Source organism: Cystoisospora suis, assembly GCF_002600585.1.
Source record: "Cystoisospora suis strain Wien I chromosome Unknown contig_535, whole genome shotgun sequence".
Taxonomy (NCBI): domain Eukaryota; phylum Apicomplexa; class Conoidasida; order Eucoccidiorida; family Sarcocystidae; genus Cystoisospora; species Cystoisospora suis.
This window is the reverse complement of record NW_027153336.1, coordinates 1-17,600: the sequence shown is the minus strand read 5'-3', so window position 1 is coordinate 17,600 and position 17,600 is coordinate 1. Positions and strand designations below refer to the sequence as shown.

Below are 17,600 nucleotides of genomic sequence, written 5' to 3'. Positions count from 1 at the left end.
TCTCCTCCTACTCGAGAAATCTCGACCATCACTCCTAGGACTTCTAGTCCTCATTCGTTCATTCACTTACAGCCTATCTGTCTATCTATCCCTTTCTTTCTTTCTCTCTTTTTCTTTTTCTTTCTTTTCTTCTTTTTCTTCTTCTTCGTTATCTCTTTCATCTCCGTCTTTCTTTGTTTGCCTTTTGTGTTGCAAATGTAGGCAAGTGGATAACGTGTATTTAAGCCGAAAGCTTAAGGCGAAGCAGGAGTTGGCGGCCTTCTTTCAAGAGCTCGTACGTGAGCACACCAGGAACATTCTAGGTAAGAAAGCCCCACAGCAAGAATAGAAAGGAGATGACTAAGACAAAGAAGATCGAGATAAGGATGAAGATGAAGAGAACAGAAGATATAGCTCATGTTCTCTTCTTTCTTACTCTTTCTCTTTAGCATGCGAGTGATGATAAGGGATGGGATCTATCAGTCTCTCTGTCCCGTTCTTTATATACCTATGTGTGTATATAGACTTGTATAAAGTTACAGGGGGTATGTACGTCTCTGTCTTCATGTAGATGTACAGCCATACAGGTAGACGAAGGGCGGATATGACGTGACTTATCTTTTTACATACCCATACACATTCTTAGGTATACAGATATATATCAAGATAGGTGTAGTTCATGCGTCTCGATATCTCCTTCGTCTTCTCTTCTTTCTGTAGTGATAAGATCGGAGTTCTTCTTCTTCGCATTCATTGGACTGGAGCGACCGACCAACCCTTCTCTTCTCTTCTCCTCTCCTCTCTTCTCTCCTCTCTTCGGACTCTATGTAGCCACAGGCACATATAGATAGATTACAGGTAGATGGCTTGAAGATAGGTAGATAGATTAAAGATAGATAGAGAGATGTAGAAATATCTATGTGTCTACGTATGTATACATTGTAGTGTATGGAGAGAAGTCTTCGGCTATTATGTGTATAGACTTGTCTACTCATTCTGTCTTCTTCTCTTTCTTTCTTTCTTTTTCTCTGTCTGTCTGCCTGTCTCTTTCTGTTTTGGTCTAGTCCCTGTGTGTGTGTCATTGCGACCTCCTCTTCTTTTTGTTCTTTTCTTGTTCCTCTTCTCTTCTTTCTTTTCTTTGCTTCTTTCACATCGTTATCTGTAAAGAGAGAAAAAGCCTATGTGAAGGCGCTTCTATCTATCCGTGTCTGTCTGTATACATACACTTAGCTTCTATCCCCTGCATGTCTCCTATGTAGCGATCTTCTTCCTCTCTCTCTCTTCTCTCTTTACTCCTCTTCTTTCCTTCATTCTTTCCCTCTCTCTCTCTTTCTTCTTCTCTCTCCTCTCTCGTATCTCTTTCTTTCTTTCTTTTTATCTTTCCTTTCTTCTTCTTTTTGATGTAGAGCACGAGTCCAATGACGCGAGTTGGAAGGATAAGGCGAAGGCCCTGGAGGAATTCCAAGAGAAGCTGCTAAGGAAAGATCAGCAAGATGTGAACAATCCCTTTCTTTCCTTAAAAGAAATTCTCTCCTTTGCAAAACTCTTCAAAGAAGAATTCGTGCTAGAGAAACTCGACCTTCAAACTCTACAGGTAAGAAATAAAAGAAGCACATGCATGCATGCACACATATATAGAGACATATATACAGATGCACATATGAAAGAGAAGTTAATACGAGCAAATGGAACAATACACAAAAAGAAAAAGACCAGACAGGCGAAGGAGATTTATTCGTTCTCTCTTTCTCTCCCTCTTCTCTTCTCCGACGTCATTCTTGCCGGCGCATCTATCTATCTTTCTATCTATCTATCTCTTCATCTGTATCTGTCTATCTATCTTTAGCCGATTTATCTATCTATCAGTATTGATGCCTGCATATGTCTGTATCTTTCTCTCTCTCTCTCTTTATGTTCTCCTTGTATCAAACAGTCTCCGTGTCTACGTCGAGATCTCCCTATTGGTCCATGTATATACAAATAGATATGTATCTCTCCATTCATTACCTGTCTCTCTCTCTCTCTATATATATATATATATGTATTGATACGTTATAGCAGCACTTATATGTATCTTTCTATATGTATGGTATATATCTATGTTGATGTGTTAGTCTAATGAGGTACAGCATGCATATGTCTCTTTCTTTCTTTCTGTATTTCTTTAACTTTCTTTCTTTTTCCAATTTTCCTCTTGCTCTTCTTTCTTCTTCTCTTTGTGCGTGTAGGTGATGTGTCGACTGTTGGGTATCGAACCCTACAGCCTGCAGAGTCACGTCATCCTTCAGCTCAGGTACACACAGAGACAGAGAGACAGCAACTCTCTGCTATAACGACAAGGAGAGAAAGAATGAAAGAAAGAAAGAAAGGGATAGGTATAGGTATCTATATCTTTTTCTCTTGTCTTTCCTTGTGTGGGCAAATGAAAATGAAGAAGAAGAAGAAGACTAAAAAGAATAAGAAGAATACAATGGCAGTAGCACTAGAGGGATAGGGAATAAGATACGAAAAAGGAAGAAGAAGTAATTCTTTAGTGAACGACTCTTTTCTTTCCTCTCTTTCTTCTTCCTCTTTCTTTCTTTCCTTCGTCTCGTTTGCCTGTTCATGCCTACATTTTTAGCCTAAGTCTTTTCTGCTTTCCATTGCAAGGTGAACAAGGGACAACACGAAACTACAGACTACGCTTCACACGCAACATTCACGTCAAAAGAGTGAAAGAAAGAAAGAGTGAGAAAGAAGAAAGAAATAGAAAGAGAGAGATTTATGTCTATACATATCTGCAGGTATATGATTGACTGGAGATATATTCTGTCGATATCCCTATGCAGAGTTGCACGCTATACAGAGAGAGAGAGAGAGAGGAGGAGTAAGTAGAGCGTTTATATACATGTGTATATGTAGATATAGAGAGAGATCTTCATACAGGTATTATGATAGAGACTGAGATAGATATATCATCTCTATGATGTGACAAAGAATGAAAGAAAGAAAGAGATTCCTTCTTTCTCTCTCTTTCTCTTCTTATGTAATTCTTCTATTCTCTATCGTTTATCTTCTTCACATCATCATACCCAACTACGTCGCACATATATCTATATATATATGTATATATATATATAGATGTGTGTGTGTAGATGTGTACACATGGTAAGGTGATATATGTGTGGTTTGCGTGTATGAATGGGTGAATGACCGAAGCATTTTGCCTTTCTTTCTTTGCTTCTTTGCTCTTCTTCTTCTTGGGGTATTCTCCCCTTGTGTGAAGGTAGCTAGATCTAGCCATCATAGCAGCAGTCACTCACCCTAAAGAAGAAGAAAAGCATACACCCCCCCTCCACAAATCCCCCAACAAGAAAAGCAGAAGAAGAAGAAGAACATCCTTCTTTCCCTCCTTTCTTTCTCTCTCAATGTATCTTTGATCAGACCTGTCGATCCTGTATCTCTCTATCTCTTCTTCATCTCTCTCTTCTCCTGCCTGCTCTTTATCACCAACTTGTCTCTGTCTCTGTCTCTGTCTCTCTCTGTAGGTATCATCTCAACCACATACAGCGTGAAGATCGGGAGTTGCTCTGGGAGGGCGTGGAATCCCTCACACACGATGAGCTTGTGGAAGCGTGTAAAGATCGAGCTATGATGTTTTATGATATCTCCGATCAAGACATGAGAGAAGAGGTAAGAAAAGAAAAGAAACGCACTCTCTCCTCTTCTTATCGTATCAACATGCTGAAGGTGCTTTTCGGACTCGATAAAAAGGCGATCTTTGGCGTGGGGGGGAAGCTGCATTCTAATCTCGAGAAGATCTGTTTCGGTAGATACACTTCTCGCATGCAGGTGTTTCGTTGAATAGATAATGTCCTCACGTCCTTTCTTCTGGTGTATATACACCCCAGGAATCGCTGGTGCTCCCTCGAGTTTCTTCTTCTATGGAGGTGTATATACTCCTCTATATTCAAGTGTACGTACACCTCTCTATCACCGTCAAAGAAGAGATCTAGCATTTCTCTCTCAATCGACAACAGGGGGTCCTTCTAGATTGTTTTCTCTCTTGTCTGATCTCGAGAAGTTCTTCTTCCTCTTTCAAGAAGACGAATGAAGATGATCTTGTTTATCTTCTTTTTGTTCTTTTTTTCTTCTTTAGATGAGACAATGGCTACAGATCTCTTCTCATAAAGATATCCCTCCTCTTCTTCTTCTTTGGTGTCGATGCATCACTCTTACACATCATCCTATCCCACCTCCCGTGTCTACCTCGACTTCTTCTTCCTCTTCTCCTCTCTCTTCTTCTTCTCCTGGAAGTCTCTTATCAAGTCTCCCTACAGCTCCAGGAGAAGACAGTCTCGAGAAATCTGCCTCTTCTTCCTCCCCAGCCGCTCCTACGAGATCGGTTGTCTCTCAAGATTCTAAAGAGAAAAGGGAGACACCTACCTCTGGCCTTTCATCCACATCGTCTACTCTTTCTTCACAGGGAGAGAAAGAGGGGGACGTCCATAACGACAAGAAGAAGAAGAGTGGAGTTTCAGAGAAGAAAGAAGAAAGCGAAGTGAAGCCTACAAAGAAAAGACTTCTCGAGTTGCCAAGTGTCCTTCTCGCTGGCCTGAAAGGAGGAGGTGGGGGTGGAGATGAAGCAAAGGGAGAGAAAGCAAAGAAAGGAGGAGGAGGAGAAGAAGAAGAAGAAGAAAAGAAGTATAAGAAGAAGATCTCTTTAGAGGCGTCTGACGAAAGTGGAAGGAATGGAGAGAAAGACCAACAAGAGGTAGAAGGAGGAGGAGCTAAAGAGATGGAGAAAGAAGGAGAAAAGACACATGTTAAGAAGATAGGTGGAGAGGATGATAGAAAGAAAGAAGACGAGGATGAAGATGAAGATGAGAGGATCAAGAAAGACGGTAAGAAGAAAAAGAAGAAGAAAAGGAAAGAGAGAGGAAAGAGAGGAATGCTAAAGATAGATATATATTTGTATAAATACTTCTCTCAGCTTTAGTGAGAGGAGGTGTAGTTGGTAGGGATGTATAGGTATGAGGTGTACCTATCTATCTATCTATATATATTTATATGAACATCTACCATATCTATCTATCTATCTCTATATATTTATCTATGTATCTCTCCATGTATAATTGTCCATGATACTACTCGGGATAGTTTTCTTCTTTTATGTCTTTTCTTCTTTACTCTTTCTTTCATTCTCTCTCGATCTATCGGTCTCTTTCTTTCTCTCCCTTCTGTGACGCTGTTCTCTCCCTCTCCCCCTTCTCGCTGTAATGTATCTATCTATATATATCTATATATGGGTATGTATGTGTGTATACGCTTATGTATGCATATGTATCTCGACTGGTGGATGAAAGGAGTCACCGCGCAGATTCTTGGGTAGATATCTGCGAACCTATCTTTGGAAGTCTTCTTCTTCTTCTCTTCGTCGTCTTCTTTCTTTCTTTCCTCTTAAGAGAAGAAGAAGAAAGAAGAGAGCGAGTTCTTTGCAGCAGCCTTTCCCTCGTCTTTCTTCATCCCTCTCTTGTTGCAAATGTCCTCCTCATGACTTTTTCACTTTTCTTCTTCTCCTTCTTCTGCTTGTTCTGCTTGTGTATGGGTCGTGTATAGCATCGTTGCAAGCGATAGAGCGGCAGGTGGAGCTCCTGCGAGCGGAAGAAGAGACGTTAAGACAGAGTGTCCTTCTCTTACAGCAACAGGAAGAAGAAGAAAAGAGAAAGAAAGTCCAAGCTGAAGAAGAGAAGAAGAAGAATTCTCTTGCTTCCTCTTCAACGTCTTTATTCTTATCGCATGCATTCAGTCCTTCTGCTTCTTCTTCTGCCTCTTCTTCGGGAGAAAAGAGAAGAGAAGAAGAAAAGGATCTTCACTCTCCTTCTTCTTCTTCTCCTTTTCTGTCGACTTCTACTGCAGAAAAGATTCTCTCTTCTTCTGCGGAGAGCGAGCGTTCTCCTGTCTCTCTTGAGCTAGAGAAGAGACACCGGATGAAAATGCAAGAAGCAGGAGAAGAAGGAAGAGAAAGCGAGAAAGAAGAAGAAGTCGAACAACTGCATGCGAGGATGGCGGAAGAAGGAAAGAAGAAAAGAGACAATTCTCTCGAGTCGGGGTGGTGTGAATCGACTCAAGACCGAGCTTCTTCTTCTTCTCTCTTTAGTGATGGAGGTCTCTCTTCAAGTAATCTCTCCTCCTCTTCTTCTACAGCAGGAGGAGATGAGGGAGCTATCAGTCATGCCGACGATCATCCTTCTCTCAAGTAAATCCAACACGTACACACTTTTACCCACATACTATATACATATATATACATATATACATACATATATATACATATATATATATATATATATAGACACACATGAAGGGGGGACATAGTTCGTATGGTTGCCCTTGATGAGTAGAGAAATTTCCTTCTGTAGATAGAAGAGATAGATAGTGAGGGGTCTGCTGTAAGTGTAGATAGAAGATGAAAGACACCCTGAGCTCTCTTTCATATGGGCCTATACGGACAGAAACGGCGAAGTTCTGTCGTAGTGGTAGACATGCGCTTCCTTTCTTTCTCACACCGTGAAGCCAAGTCTCTTGTTCAAAAGAGAGAGCGAGAGAAAGGTAGATTAACTTCAGATAGATTAGAGATTGATTAAAGATAGATAGATTAGATAGATAGATTAAAGAGGGATAGATAAGATGATCGATCAGAGATAGATTTCTTGATGTGTCTAGTAGTAGTGAGTTGTATGGCCTGTTGGCTGTCCATTGGAGACGTCGTCATTCATCGAGATTTCTTCTCTCTTTTTCTTTTCTTTTCTTTCTTTTTTCTTCTTATTCACTTTAAAGAGATGCAACTCTCCTGCAAGTCTTCTTTCTTTTCTTCGTCATCTCTCTTCTCGGTTTCTTTCTTTTCATTCATTCTTTCTTTCCTTCGTTCTTCTCGGCTTCTTTATTTTTGTATAGTATCTTCCTTTCTTGCGCATATCTTTCACTCATTCTTTCTTTTTCTCTTTCGCTTCGTCTTGAACATCCTCGTCATCGTTTCTCTTTCTTCCATTCTTTCTCACTTTCTCTTTCTTTCTTTGTATGGTTTGCTAGTGAATGGATGAAGATGAGGAGTGGTCGGGAGATCCTTCAGCGTCGGTGTCGTCGCATGGAGCTCGAGCTGCGCCTACTGAGACGCCTCACTGACCTACAGCATAAGTAAGCAAACAAAAGAAAGACAAAAAGAACAAGAAAGAGCTATATATATATGTATATATATTCTGTCGACCAGCTTCGGTGAATCGAGACCATACCTTTCTCTTTCTTTCTCTTCGTTTTATCTTTCTTCACGTTTCTGTTTCTTTTTATCTCTTGTATATTTTTCTTCTTTTCTTCTTTTTCTTACTCGCGGCAGTCTTCTCTGTTTCTCTCTCTTCGCCGCTACAGCTCACCTTTCACATTCCTCTCTCTCCCTCTAGTTTGTCTTTCTTTCTTTCTTATCAAACAAAGATTTCTTTCTCTCTTTTCTTCAATCCTCTCGTCTGCATGATGCGTGTCTCCTCCCTCTGTTTCTCTTTTCTTCTCTTCTTCTTCTTATCTACTTCATCTTTCTTTCCTTTCTTTCTTTCTTTCTCTCCTGTTTCTCTTTCTTTAGCCAGCAAGAGGATGCGTTCAATGCTTTGACTAGACTTCTTGAAGTAGCGAAGGTGTGTCGATTGAAGCAGCAAGCCATCGAGAGTCTGAAGAATCTCTCCGTCGATACAAGCGGACAAGCCAGAACTGATGCTGGTAGTAATGGTGGGAGAGCATCGTCGATACAGCTCGATGAGAAGAGAAGAGAAGGAGAAGAAAAAGACAAGATGAAAGACACAAGTCTTGTCTCAGAAAATCTTCCGAAAGAACAGCTTGGGATCAGAGAGGAAGAAGTTCTCCCTGAATCGACGAAAAGTATCGATGCTTCGACGCATGCAAAAACACCTGGAGACAAGATTAAACTTCAGTCGAGCATCGATTTTGTACAAGCCGTCGATCAGCTAGGTAAGTGAGAGTATCGACGCAGCTAGTCTCACATTAGTCAACCTCGAGTTGCGAACGGCCACACCTAGTGAGATAGATATAATACATACAGAACTCTATGTTATATTCAAGCAGATGTATATGTAATATATACATATATAGATGAATACATAGATACACATATCCAGATGAATATATAGATATACACATATTGCCGGCTGCACGCGCATACGCTTATGTTCGACCAGGCATGCATATACATCATACAAACGTCTTTTTTCTGAGTATAGTATACATATATATATATATACATATGCGTATGTATTCGTCTGTCTCCCTCTGTGTATAGAGGTGTGTATGTACATGTCTATTCTCACTACTCCCTTCCGGCTTTATTTCTATAGGGTGGGTCTCTGAGAAGAATCGACACATACATGTTCGTTAAAAAATCGTCGATTCTTTCAACAACTTCGTTCATATATACCTGTATAGGCTTCTCTATACATAAGAAACTATCTATATATTTATATATCTCTCTCTCTCTCTGTGTATATATCTATCTATATATATGATCTTACACCAGCATCGAAGTTTGTGTCGGACAGAGATACAGAGGTGTTCCCGTCATGCCACATAAACTCAACATCCCTGCCTTTCTCTCTCCATAAATATATATATATATATTTGTATCTATATATATTCATATAAGTGTATATACATCTATAAATGTATGTAGATATGCCTACGTATAGCATAGAGGAGTCTCGACATCTATCTGCGGTACAGGAGAGTTACTACCTACTCGCGCACCATATATACATATATATAGAGAGATATATATATAGAGATATATATAGATATATATACATATATAGATATATATATATATGTGTATGTATACGTGTATGTTTATTTAAGAGGTGGTATCGGCGACGATAGGTTGGAGAAGATTTTGAGAAGAGAAGAGGGGATGAACGTGAGGAGAGAAGAAGGATGAAAAAGTATATCATAAAAGAAAGATATCTTTTCTTCTCTCTCGATCTTTTTCTCTATGAGACGTCCATTCTTTTTCCCCCCTTACTCTCTCCATTAATTGTAGGAGACCTACACACTCATGAAGAAGAAGGAAATAAGAAAAGAAAGAGTGAGAAAGAAAGTTCATGATGTTCTTCTTCTCTTTTTCTCTCTCTCTCTGTCTCTCTCTGTGTGTGGGTTGTTTGATGGGTCCTTTTTTGTTCTATAGAAGAGAAGATTCAGGAGGTGATAGAAACGTTTGCTCAAGGAGTTAAAGAAGTCGATGATCTCATGAAAGAAGCAAAAACTCTACAAATCGATGATGTTGTAAGCTAGACAGCTAGCTAGATATTCACCTACCTGCATGTGCCTCTTCTCTGAAAGGAAGGCTCGATTTTTCTTCTTCTTTCGACAGATTTGTGTGTCTATATGTATATCTATACACATAGGTATGTATACGTATGTGCATGTATGAGTATGTATATGTACGTATGTATGTATGCATATGTATGTATATGTATATGTATGAATCTGTAGGTATATGTATATCTATGAATATGTAGGTATATGTATATGTATGAATATGTAGGTATGTGTATTTGTATGACCATATATGCGGGAGAGACGGTGCGGGGAGGAGAGATTTCTTATCTATTTTAAGGTGTCTATACACCTGAATGCTTTTGTATTTCTTTTTCTGTTCAGGATCGGTTGTTTTACCCAGAAGACTGTTCAGATTTAGATGAGACAATCTTTCATTCTTCTCCTCCTCCTCCTCCCTCTTCTTCTTTTATGTATACTACCTCCTCCTCCTCCTCTCCATCTAGCCAGCCTATAAATCCTTCTTCTTCATCTTCTCTTTCTTCGGCGCTTTCTTCTTCTCTCTTTTCTTCTTCTTCTTCGTCAAAGATGTTCTCTCAAGAGACAGAAAAAGACGAGAAAGAAGAGGCCTGCGGGGATGGAGAAGACCTTAATTTGACACGAGAAATGCACGCAGAAAGTTCTCTTCCCTCCTCAGACCAGGATCGAAAGATCTCTTCACGTCACAAATAAAGTCATAAACCACCTCTCTCTCTCTCTATTCCTGTCTGTCTCTCTTTCTCTCTTCTTCTTTCTTTTCTTCTTTCTCTCCTTCCTGTCTTTGTTTCTTCTTTTGTCCTTTCTTCTCTGCAATGAAACGCAGACAGAGAGAGAAAGAGGTGTCAATAGTGGGGAAGAACGAAGACCTTATCTTAAGAAAAGTGAACGGTCTCTCCTCCTCCTCCTCGGCATCGAAGAAGAAGAAGAGTGAATGGATGTGTGTCTTGTATGTGGTAGAAGATTCGCCGTGTATTTCTTTCTCCATTATTTTTTCTTTTCTTTTCTTCTTTCTCCCGGCAAAGTTAGGTAGACGTACAGAGCCTTCTCATGCAGATATACCCCTCGTCTATATTCGTGGATTCTACACATGCACGCCTATCTATCCCTGTCTATCTATCTATATGTATCTCTATCTCTATTGTATATCTAGGTGCTTCTCGTAATGCAGGCTTGTTCATGTATACTCTATGTTTCTATCGCTCATCCGTACAACACTACACCTAGTCTTACTAGGCCTTCTCTACAGGTACAGGCGAGCCGTTCTCTTCTTTCTTTCTTTCTTTCTCTTCTTCATCTCTTAGCTATCTACCTATCTGTCTCTACAGCACCCTCATCAACCTTCTCTGTACGTCTCTCTCTCTCTATATATATATATACGCTTTCAGGTATCGGTTCGGACAGATACATATTCCCGTGCTACATACCCACCTATATATGTGTATGTGCGTATATATGCTTTATATGTATACAACTATGATATGTATACAGATATACATCTATATGTAGGAATGTATTTCATAGGTCGTGCATGTGTCTTAGCCATGAGAGTCTTCTATATGATATAGAGAGCCTCGTGTATTTGAATAGCGATGAGATAAAAGAAGAAGAAAAGAGAGGGAGAGATGACCCGTGGCAAGAGAGAAAGAAGCTCGCAACTAGATCGTTGGGATAACTTCTTTCTTTTTCTGGAGTTTCATCTTTCACATTCTCCGTCTCATCTGTCGGTTCTTCTTTTTCTTTTCCAATCTTTGTCTCTTCTTTCTTTGGTCTTATCTTTCTTCTCCATTTTTCTTTTTCTCGAAAGGAACGTCATGATGCTCTTTATTCGAATCAGAAAGAAGGAATCTCCCATGTGGAATTTTCGTGTTCAAAATGAGGTGTATATACACTAACTCAGGAAGGTTGTGTTGGTGACGGTCAGGTGTATGTACACCACAAATGCCTTCCCTTCTTTCCATTCAGTTTTCTCTTCTGCATGTCGGTTTTGCGGTTGTGGTGTAATTGGTCTAGATCTTCTTTTCTATACCAATTTCATTCTTCTATTCAAGGAGATGAGAGCGGATTCTCACCCTTTCTCCAAACACTATCTTCTTCTTCCTCTTCTTCTTTGCTACTCTGTCCGACCTATATCTATCTACCTATATATATATATATCAAAGTCTATCGCGGATAGGCATTCATTCATGCGGATACCTTTATACGTACACCTATACATAGAGAGATAGCCACATGCATATACATATGTATATATTCATTTCCCACATGTGCCCTATCTTTGTGAGAAATGTCTTTTGCGTGTATATACACCTGAATATCGAGGAAGAGGTCAGCTCGGACACGGTAAAGATGAGGGGAAGATGAGCTTGTGTAAAAAGCCGGAATAAATGCTAAGGAAGAAGAAAAGGCGTACGTCAGGAGAAATGCAGGAGTGTGGGAAGTAGGGTAGACGAGAGAGAGAAAGATGTCTTCTTTCTTTGCAAGTGAGAGGAGAGAGAGAGAAAAGAGAATTCAATGCCCTCTTGATTTGATGGATTAAATAGTTGCGAGAGAGAGAGAGAGAGAGGGGTGAGAAGGAGTTGCCATACGTTTTCTGTCGCGAGTTCCACACACACACCTTCTCTTTCCAGATTTCTTTCTCTTCTTTTACTTGGAATAAACGTTTTGACTTGGCCGTACTTTCTTCGAGAAGCATTTATCTATGAGAGAAAGTTTGAAAGAAAAAAGAGAGCGAAAACACCAAGAGAGAGAAAGAAGCCATTCCTCTTTCTCGCAGTGACGGTAGTAGGTAACCCTTTGAAGGGAGCTGCGGTGTACATACACCTCAATTCAAGAGACCGGGGTGTATGTACACCGCGGGTGATACAAGACAATCAGAACAAAAGAAAGAAGAAAGAGAAGGAAATTGAGACATCTCCTTTTCTTTCTTTTTCATGTTTCTCAATGGTGACGCACACAATCCGAATGGCGACAATTCGGTCTCTCTCTTTCCTTAATCAACCCCAAGTCGTAGAAAGATGAAGTAAGACAACGAAGAGCATAAACTGGTCAGTAATAGACTTTAGAACATGCGGCTCGCCCGCAAGTCTGCTGAGACCTTGTATACAGAGGTGTATCTGCGCATTAGTCAGCGATGTACCGTATCCTATACAGATAGATACTCTTCAATACCCTAGGAAGTATCTGTCGTCTACGTACAGTCTCTCTCTCTCCTTAAATATATATATATATATATATATGCACATGTATATAGCTGCACGCAGATGTAGAGTATGTGTATGTCGGCTCATATACAGAGGTGTCAATGTATTGCTCTTTGGAAAAGGAAGAGAAGCAGAAGAGAGAAAGGAAGAAGTGAATGCTTTCTTTGATGAGCCATTCAGAAAGAATTGAGCTGACAATGATAAAGAAGTTCTAAGGCCAAGCCGGGAGAGTGAAGAAAGGAGGGTGACCTTCTGTTGATCTATCATCTCTCTTAAGTCTAACTATCTATCTTCAATCAATCTGTCTCTCTATCGTCCTCTCTATGTTGTTATAGCTCTGCATTGGATCCCATCTGTCTCTTCTTGTCATTCTAATAGACATGTACAGCTGTCTCTCTGGAGAGCGAACACCTCCTAGGAAGCCTTATTTGTTTATCTTCAATCTGTCTCTCTTTAAGCTCGCTGTTTTCATGCATACGTTCAACGCATGCATGCGCGGTGTATGCATGCGCCGGGCCAACCGCAAAATTTACGGGAGTTTCTTTCTTCATTAAATACTTGTCTTTTTTCTTGAAGTCTCTTTCTCCGGCTTCCTTTAGAGAGAAGAAATGCTAGGATTGTAATTCCTTCTCTCTCTTTTTCTCCCCGATATTTTCTCCTCTTTCTTTCTTTCTGTTCTATGCTAAGGTCACGGGAGAATCGAGATCTTCGCCTTTTCTTCTCTTCTCGCATCGTTTCTTCTTCTTCTTCATGTATACAAGCAACTGTGACCTTATGATGGATTTCCCTCCATCGTCAGTTTTCTTCTTTTCTCTTTGCTACAAGGACTTCCTCTCTACATTCCTCTATCTTCTCCTCTCCCTCTTCACATATCTCCCTGCATCTACATAGAGATACAGAGATACCTATATATCTATCTATCTACGTGTGTGTATACACATGCCTCTCATCCTTTCGAGCGCTGTATCTTTACCTATGAAATGAGAGAGAGAGAGGCTGTCAGGTTATGTTTTGGGTTCTTCTATACATTCATCGATGTACGAAGGAGAGCTGAAGAGAGATACAACAGGAACTCCTCTATAAAGAAGACACATATCTATCGGAAAGACTGCTAAGTGCATGGCGTTTAACTAGCTTTCTATATCTACGCGTATGCCGTGTGTATATCTCTGCAGGTGGGTATGTTTGTAGTCTGATAGATCTTTAGTCTCTTGCAAAGTGCGGAAAGGGGAGTATGGAGATCTCTGACGCAGCTTGTGTACTACACCTAGATCCTCGAGATAGTCAAGTCGAAGTCATTTCTTCTTCTTCTCTTTCTCCTTGTTTTCTCCCTTCGCTACCTCCTCGTATAATCTATCGTAGCCCCTTGTATGAGAAATACTCTATACCTCCTCTGCCTTTCGCTTACTCGCACCTGAAGTCGGCGGGAAGGAGAAAGAAGAGAAACCCACCTTCATCTTCTTTTCTTTCTTTATCATCTTCTTCTCTCTCTTCATCTTCTTCTTCTTTCCGCTTGTCTCCTTGTAGCACCAGCGGTTCTGAAGAAGAAGAGCTAGAGAAGGCAGGAGAGACAGGCTCTTCTCCTTCTTCGTCTCATCTTCTCACTCTCTCTGCAGGGAAAGAGGAAAGAACTCCTGACAATGAAAAAGAAGAAGGAGAAGAAGAAGAAGGATATGTCCAGGTATCTGTCGTTATGACTGTGAGAAATGGAGAAGCGTATCTTGAAGAGGCTCTTAATTCTCTTCTCTCTCAGACCTATGTTACAAATCGACTTCACAGCTCCTTTTCTCTTCTTTCGAAAGATCTCAATCTAACTGGGAGCAAAGAAAGAGAGAAAGAAAAGACTCTTCTCCTAGCATCGACGCCTAATGAACTGTCGCCTTCTTCTTCTTCTACTGTCGATACACCTCAAGGAGGAGAACAAGAAGAAACAAAAGATGAGCAAACTCCTTCCTCTTCCTCTCCCTCTTCTTCTCCTCCCTCTTCTTCTTTCTCTTCCACTTCTTCTTCTCTTCGTAAGCCGCTCGATCTTCTTGAAGTGTGTGTCTTTGACGACGGCTCGACCGATAAAACTTTAGATCTTCTTCTCCATTCTTCTCTTCCCTTGAAGTTTCTTCAACACCATGTTCTCTTCTCCGTAGGTGTCTCTTCTTCTTCTTCTCTCTCTTCTTCTTCTTCTCTCTCTTCTTCATTATCTCCTGTGGAGACAGCAGTGCAAGAAGAAGGAGCGAAAGATAGAAAAGAAGAAGAAAAGAAGAAGAAAGAAGAAGAAGAAGAAAAGGAGGAGGAGAAGAAGAAGATAAGCGGAGGTGTAGCGTATGGCAAGAATCAAGCAGTGAGAATGAGTTGCGGGGTGTATCTCTGCTTTATGGATGCAGACGATGTGTCCTTTCCTGAGAGAATTGAGAAGCAACTCTCTTTTCTTCTTCACAAAACTTCCGCCAAATCGCGAAAGAATTCTATCCTTGGGACCGGCTTTGTAAGGTAAAATGAAGAAGAAGAAGAAGGAAGAGAGGGAGATAGTGATAGCTGTCGATGTACATACACTCCAAGCGAACACACATCACTCGACTTCTCTTCTCTCTCTTTCTCTCTCTCTCTCTTTCTTTCTCTCTTTCTCTTTTTTCTTCTCTCTAGTTCACCTACTTTGTTATCTTCACTGTCGAGGCTTTTCTTGTCGAGTAGGTCTTGATCTTCTCTTCTTCTTCTTTCTCATCTTTTGCTTTCTCATCTCTTTCTCCTTTTCTTCTTTTTGTAATACTTTACAAGACACACTTCAATTAGAAGGTTTCTCTTTCATCTGCAAGCAAGTCTTTCCACTGAGACATCTCGGTTTCCTACACATATCTATACAGAGAGAGAGAGAGAGAGACAGATCATGGAGATATTCAAAGAGAGATCTTAATCCATCTCTACTGCTATCTGCCTTTTTGATCTGCATGCCCCACGCAGTCACTCGAAGTGCATACACAACTATAGACATCCATATCTAGCTCTATATCTCTATATATATCTGTATATAGTGATTCAATTATCGAGGAGAGATAAAGAGATAGATAGACAGACTGACTAAAGATCAATAGATGCATCACAGATAGATAGATAGATTAAAGATAGATAGAGTAAAGATAAATAGATTGATGTTTTATGCTTCTTGTTGCCATTGAGTGGTATAGTTCAGTCTACAGTCAGAGAGTCTCTTTCTCTACATACACACACGTTCACATTCCTATCTATCTATCTATATCTACCTATATCTATCTATCTTTGATCTATCAATCTATCTATCCATCTATCTATCTTTGATCTATCTATCTATATATATATATATATCTATATTTATCTATCTATCTATCTATCTTTGATCTATCTATCTTTGATCTATCTATCTATCTATCTTTGATCTATCTATCTATCTATATCTATCTATCTATATCTATCTATCTATCTATCTATATCTATCTATCTATCTATCTATATCTATCTATCTATATCTATCTATCTATCTATATCTATCTATATCTATGTATCTATATCTATCTATCTGTCTATATCTATCTATAATTATCTATCTATCTATCTGTATTTATCTATCTATCTTATTCATCTATCTATCTTTATTTAAATATCTATCTATCTTTCTATCTTATCTATGTATCTATATCTATCTGTCTATCTCTATACATATATACCGAAACAGATACCACCATGTATACAAATAGATCTTAAACAGATAGATATCCAAATGGCTATATATATGTGCTATAGAGATCTATATGTATAGGAATAGAAGAGGAAGAAGAAGCGGATTTCTTTTTTCTCTTTGCCTTTGATGAAATTGTGTAGGTATCCTTCATCCGCTACACCTCGCTACACGTCGTGGCTGAATAGCCTTCAACTTTCTCAGCTACTGACCTCGAGATTTCGGGAATGCACGCGTACGTACAGACAGAAGTGCCCGTTCTTTGCACAACGCTGTCTTTTGTCTTTTCCTCACACTATGAATCTTCATGGGACTCTCCTTCTTCTTCGCCAAATACATGTGGACTTATACATACGAGTGTTGGCAATACATGTGTAGAGATGACGAAGAAGATATACATGACTATCTATATATGAATATAAATGTGTATGTATACAGGAATGCTTCTTCTCCTCATTCTTCATCTAGGACAAAGTGAGAAAGAGATCTATATGTAAGAATGAACTATCTATTTATCCACATAGATATGTATGGGTATATGTATACAGAAGACTTCATGTAGATAGAATGAAAGATGGAGAGAGAAAGAGAGAAAGAGCTTTCTCTCTGAGTGAAGGTTCTTCTTGTAAACTTTCTTTCTTTCTTCTCTTTTCTTCTTCTTCTTCTGCGACGGCGGGCTTTCCTTTCATGGCTAGAGAGAGAAAAGCGAATGATCTGAAGAGTGTGTAAAGGTATGACGAAAGCGTAGGGAGTTTATTTCCTCTTGGCCTCTTTACCGTTCGCCTCCATCCATCGTGTATGAAGTGCATCTCTCTATCACGGATAGGAAGGAAAGTACGAAGAAACATATCGATTCTATTGGAGCAGTAAGGAGATCTCCTTTCTTCCTTCCTTTATTCATTCATCTTCTTCTTTTAATCACGTGTATACGACTCATGTTGGAGACCCCTACAGAGAGAGAGAGAGATACATACATAGATCTAAAATACATATACCATGTAGATGTATATATCTATCTATCTACTGTATGTATGTATGTATAGCATAGTCCAAGTGCGCCATGTATAGATATCTATAGACGTGTCTGTATTTCCGTGTGTGGAGGGTGAGGGATGTAATAAGAGAGTGGGAGGAGAGAGGGAGGGAGGGAGGAAGGAAGGAAGGATTTGGACTTTCTTGCGTGTATCTACCTATTCGTATGATGGATAGAGTTTAGTGCCCAAACCCCTTTTCTTTCTCTTCTAAAGATCACTCCTCCTCACCTCGACTTCTTTTCTTCTTTCTCTCTTCTTCTTTCTCTTTTCTTCTTTCTCGTTGTTGAAAAGAAGAAGAGAGAAAGAAGAAGAGAGAAAGAAGAAGAGAGAAAGAAG

The 17,600-nt window shown here is 39.7% G+C and overlaps 1 protein-coding gene across 1 annotated transcript; it reads left to right on the top strand.

The window, feature by feature from the left end:
- Window positions 1-202: 202 nt before the first annotated feature.
- On the top strand, window positions 203-17,288 carry CSUI_001339 (letm1 family protein). The gene is made up of 12 exons (XM_068061545.1): window positions 203-302; window positions 1,386-1,573; window positions 2,208-2,272; window positions 3,507-3,651; window positions 4,118-4,862; window positions 5,578-6,217; window positions 7,051-7,155; window positions 7,592-7,974; window positions 9,197-9,294; window positions 9,673-12,346; window positions 13,215-15,011; window positions 16,374-17,288. Exons 3-10 carry the CDS (start codon window positions 2,211-2,213, stop codon window positions 10,018-10,020), a joined length of 2,526 nt encoding a protein of 841 aa, XP_067926479.1. The 5' UTR covers window positions 203-302; window positions 1,386-1,573; window positions 2,208-2,210; the 3' UTR covers window positions 10,021-12,346; window positions 13,215-15,011; window positions 16,374-17,288.
- The last annotated feature ends 312 nt before the right edge of the window (window positions 17,289-17,600 follow it).

Excerpts from the sequence above, each read along its gene's own strand:
- CSUI_001339 (XM_068061545.1), top strand. The coding sequence starts at position 2,211 with ATGTGTCGACTGTTGGGTATCGAACCCTACAGCCTGCAGAGTCACGTC. Across the intron at positions 6,218-7,050 it reads GACGATCATCCTTCTCTCAA|TGAATGGATGAAGATGAGGA; the intron begins GTAAATCCAACA and ends ATGGTTTGCTAG. Across the intron at positions 7,156-7,591 it reads CTCACTGACCTACAGCATAA|CCAGCAAGAGGATGCGTTCA; the intron begins GTAAGCAAACAA and ends CTCTTTCTTTAG.